At 43.3% G+C, this 3,462-nt stretch overlaps 1 protein-coding gene across 1 annotated transcript; it reads right to left on the minus strand.

The window, feature by feature from the left end:
- Positions 1-1,299: 1,299 nt before the first annotated feature.
- Positions 1,300-2,428, minus strand: LOC110035979 (mannose-specific lectin 3-like). The gene is made up of 2 exons (XM_020740317.1): positions 2,051-2,428; positions 1,300-1,962 (listed from the first exon to the last, which is right to left on the minus strand). The coding sequence occupies exons 1-2, from the start codon at positions 2,420-2,422 to the stop codon at positions 1,507-1,509; spliced, it is 828 nt and encodes a 275-aa protein (XP_020595976.1). The 5' UTR covers positions 2,423-2,428; the 3' UTR covers positions 1,300-1,506.
- Between the last annotated feature and the right edge of the window lie 1,034 nt (positions 2,429-3,462).

Here is a 3,462-nt window from a genome sequence, read left to right on the forward strand (position 1 = left end):
GTTCGCCGGCGAGGGGGACGCCGCCAGCAGCTCCGGTGAGTTCTCCGGCGTCGTCCTCGGCCGAGGAAGGGGAGCAACGCTAGGGTTTTCGCGAAGGAGGGTGCAGCTGCGAAGGCTTGCGATTGGGAGAGGGGTAGGAGAGATAGCGATAGGTTTTTTTTTTATTATATATATAATAATATATTATATAATAATAATAATAATTATATCATTATAATTATAGTTCGCCTATTCTTCTCCCGTGCACGTCTTTGCAGCGAAGTGAACATCCTTCTTGGCTAAAATCGATGTTCCGGACGCGTTGGCGCGGTCCGTTTCATCGTACGGGGTCGTTTGCACCACTTTTTCGACTATCGTGCCCAAAATGATAATTTGGACATTTTAAACCCGCCCGCAAAACCATAGCAAAGTGGACGTCCTCCGTAAGCGAAATCGACATTCCGGACACACTAGTGGGGTCCGTTTCAACATCCGGGGTCATCTGTGAGCCAAAATCGCGCGCGACGCGCCACATAATATTTTTCACCCCGATCGGAGTCGTTTGACGTGCCAAATGTCGACCGGCCTTCACCTAAGCGAAAGCCATAGCCTAGCAGGATGAACCTGGCTACGTGCCCCTTAACACGCGCCAAAAGGTCCCGGGTGAGTGCCTCGAGCCAACGGATGCTGCGGGCGAACCATAGATTATCTTAAGCCGTGCAAGTGGACACCCTACACTCGTGACATCAAAAATTGATGCCAACATAGTTTACTTCAAAACGAATTACTTTGACCTAAATTTTGTTAATTATTGCAATTAACACTAGGATGGTTTCTCCAATTTGAATTTGAGGTGCTAGAATGTGAATTATAAGATCAGATAGAGAGTAAATTTATGTAATCTGATAGGTAGCTTGCCCCTTTTGACAAAAGATCCATTTGGAAGGCTCGATGAATGTATGGTGAGGTGATCCTTAGGACTTTTGAAGAGCCTTGAAGGCTTCTGCAAGCCTTCTGATAATATCTAGATGAGAGTTGGGTTAGCTACTTCCCTTGGTTTGATAGGTCTAGATTTTTTACTCATATGACATTTGTTCGGTCAACCCAAATCCTATTTTGAGGGAGTCGTAACTAGTCAACGGGATCCTTTGGTCTTTTTCAAATGTGGTTCTTGTTTTTTCTAATAAGTCATTCTTGATCATACTTTTATCTTATAATTCGTTGAATTTTTTCTTTTTAAATTTGTGCCGACTCATTTCTAATATATAATCATCATCTATACTATAAGTATCTTAAAAAAAACTAAATAATAATCACATAAAACAGAAAAGGCCCTCGACCTTGTTCATTTATTTAACTCTTACTAATACAGAGGCATACATGCGCCTTCCAAGACATACTCGAAAGTCTTGTTTATTCCACAGCTGATGGATGCGGACAAGGGCTCGAATGAGCAACCAAAGAAAAATCTTTTTGTGCTCATCCAAATCCTTGTCCATACATACATCAACCAGACGAAGTATCTCCTCAGGCTGTGGGCATTTCTATAAGCCCGGGCTCCGCAGTGGACCAAACCTCAGGCCCATAAATAACAGCATTCCCATTTTGCTGCATGACCAGCACATAATCGCCGGTTGGCACATTCTCCGCCACCTCATTACTCCACACCGAGACACAGCCGTCATCCCTGATGGCCAGCTCCCCCCTGTCGTTCAGCCTTGCAAAACAATTTTTCCCATTCCCTTTTGTCCACGTACTCCAAGACATCACCCCGCCGCTATTCTGAAGAATCAGCTCGCAATCTTCTGTCATCACGAACCTATGTCCATTGTCCGAGAGCTCGTCGTTGCGGTACAGTACCTGGCCGGAGAACAGAACGTTGTAAACCACTGAACTTTTACGCAAGTTTTCCGTATATGACACCATCTGATTGCTGTTATTCCCGTCTCCCACGCCCCAGACCGCCGGGCCGAAAACAGAGAGCTAAGAGCATAGAAAAACAGAGTTTTTTTTTTTTTTTGGTCAGATAGCAAAACAAGTTTTTGCAAATCGTAAAGATGTAGACTTGCACCTGGCCACCAGGGCGGAGGACAGCGACATATTTGCCGGGCTGAGAATTGGAGTTGGGGCTGATCCATTGTTGGCCGCCCGACGAGTCCCGGAGCACAAGGCGGCCATTTTCAGTGAAGTCGAGGTTGCAGTAGCGGAAGAAGAAGGCGCCAGTGTTGGAGTGCCACACCAATTTGCCATGACTGTCATACAAAACGAGGTCACAGTTAAACTGCAATGTTAAACTGACGCCGGTGTTGGCGTAGCTGAGCTTGTCTAGGAAGCCGAGGGTCTGCCCTGTTAGCAGAACGTTTGTGTCTGCCTTTGCTGACAGTAAGACAATCAGGAAGGGAATAAAATTCAGGAAATGAACTGGGCGAGGGAAGGCGGCCATGGCTGATATCTTATGATTGTGCTGCTGTGTTTTGGTGGCATTTATAGGTGAAAGGTGTGGCTTTGCACGCATTTCACATGCGTGCTTCGGCGCAGGGCATTAATTGCTTATTGAGAAATTTTTCTATTATTTCAACTGCATAATCATTACTCCTGGTATGTTACTTATTTCAATATTTTTAATGACTCAGCGGTCTCTTCCATTCATACGCCATGTTTTTTTTTCATTTTGTGGCAAAATTAATATGTATTATTTTGTCTGACTCAGCGGTCTCTTCCATTCACACGCCATGTTTTTTTTTTCATTTTGTGGCAAAATTAATATGTATTATTTTGTTACTACCCGAATGTTTTATTTTATTTTATTTATTTATTTATTTATTTGGTTCACTTTTATAAGCTCACATAATAGGACAGATTTTAAAGCAAAATACTTTATTAATATATATTAAAATAGTAAGTGGGTGTTTGGCTCATGATTTATAAATCCTGAAAAACACAAAAAAATATAAAAGTTTAATGAATTTATAAAAATTTTGAATTTAAGTTCTCATTTCTAAGGTCGATCTATGTTAAATTCAGATATAGTAAATTCAATTAAAAATAATAAATTTAACAAATTTGAGTTTATGAAATCCTACTTGGCACTGAATGCTTCGTGGTTAATCACCCGATATAGCCGTTTGAATCTTGCGGCGGCCCCCGCGAATTTGGCAGAACGCGAGGCCGCGAGATCAAATAATGCCCCTTTGCCCCTCGTTTCATGAAGCCGCCCCTGCCCAGAGTCTTGCAAAGCTGAAGGAGAAGAATTTTCTGACTCGCTTCCTCGCCCGTCAGTCGCTCTGGATCTTCTCGCGAAGCGCCGACCACCCTCGAAGCATCAAGCACCCTCACGAAGCCCCTGCTTCCTACGCTCCTTCTTCCACCGTCACTTGAAGCATCAAGCCTCACTTCCCTTCCAGATCAAGGTAAGTATGCTCCATGCTCCCTTCACATACCTTCTTAATTTTGTTCTGCATGAATGCTTAGTGGATGGAGATC

The sequence above is a fragment of the Phalaenopsis equestris genome, unplaced genomic scaffold (genome assembly GCF_001263595.1).
Source record: "Phalaenopsis equestris unplaced genomic scaffold, ASM126359v1 Scaffold201156, whole genome shotgun sequence".
Lineage (NCBI taxonomy): Eukaryota > Viridiplantae > Streptophyta > Magnoliopsida > Asparagales > Orchidaceae > Phalaenopsis > Phalaenopsis equestris.

Coding starts and splice junctions, on each gene's coding strand:
- LOC110035979 (XM_020740317.1), bottom strand. CDS start 2,422: ATGGCCGCCTTCCCTCGCCCAGTTCATTTCCTGAATTTTATTCCCTTC. Junction 1,963..2,050: donor TCCTCCGCCCTGGTGGCCAG/GTGCAAGTCTAC, acceptor CTATGCTCTTAG/CTCTCTGTTTTCGGCCCGGC.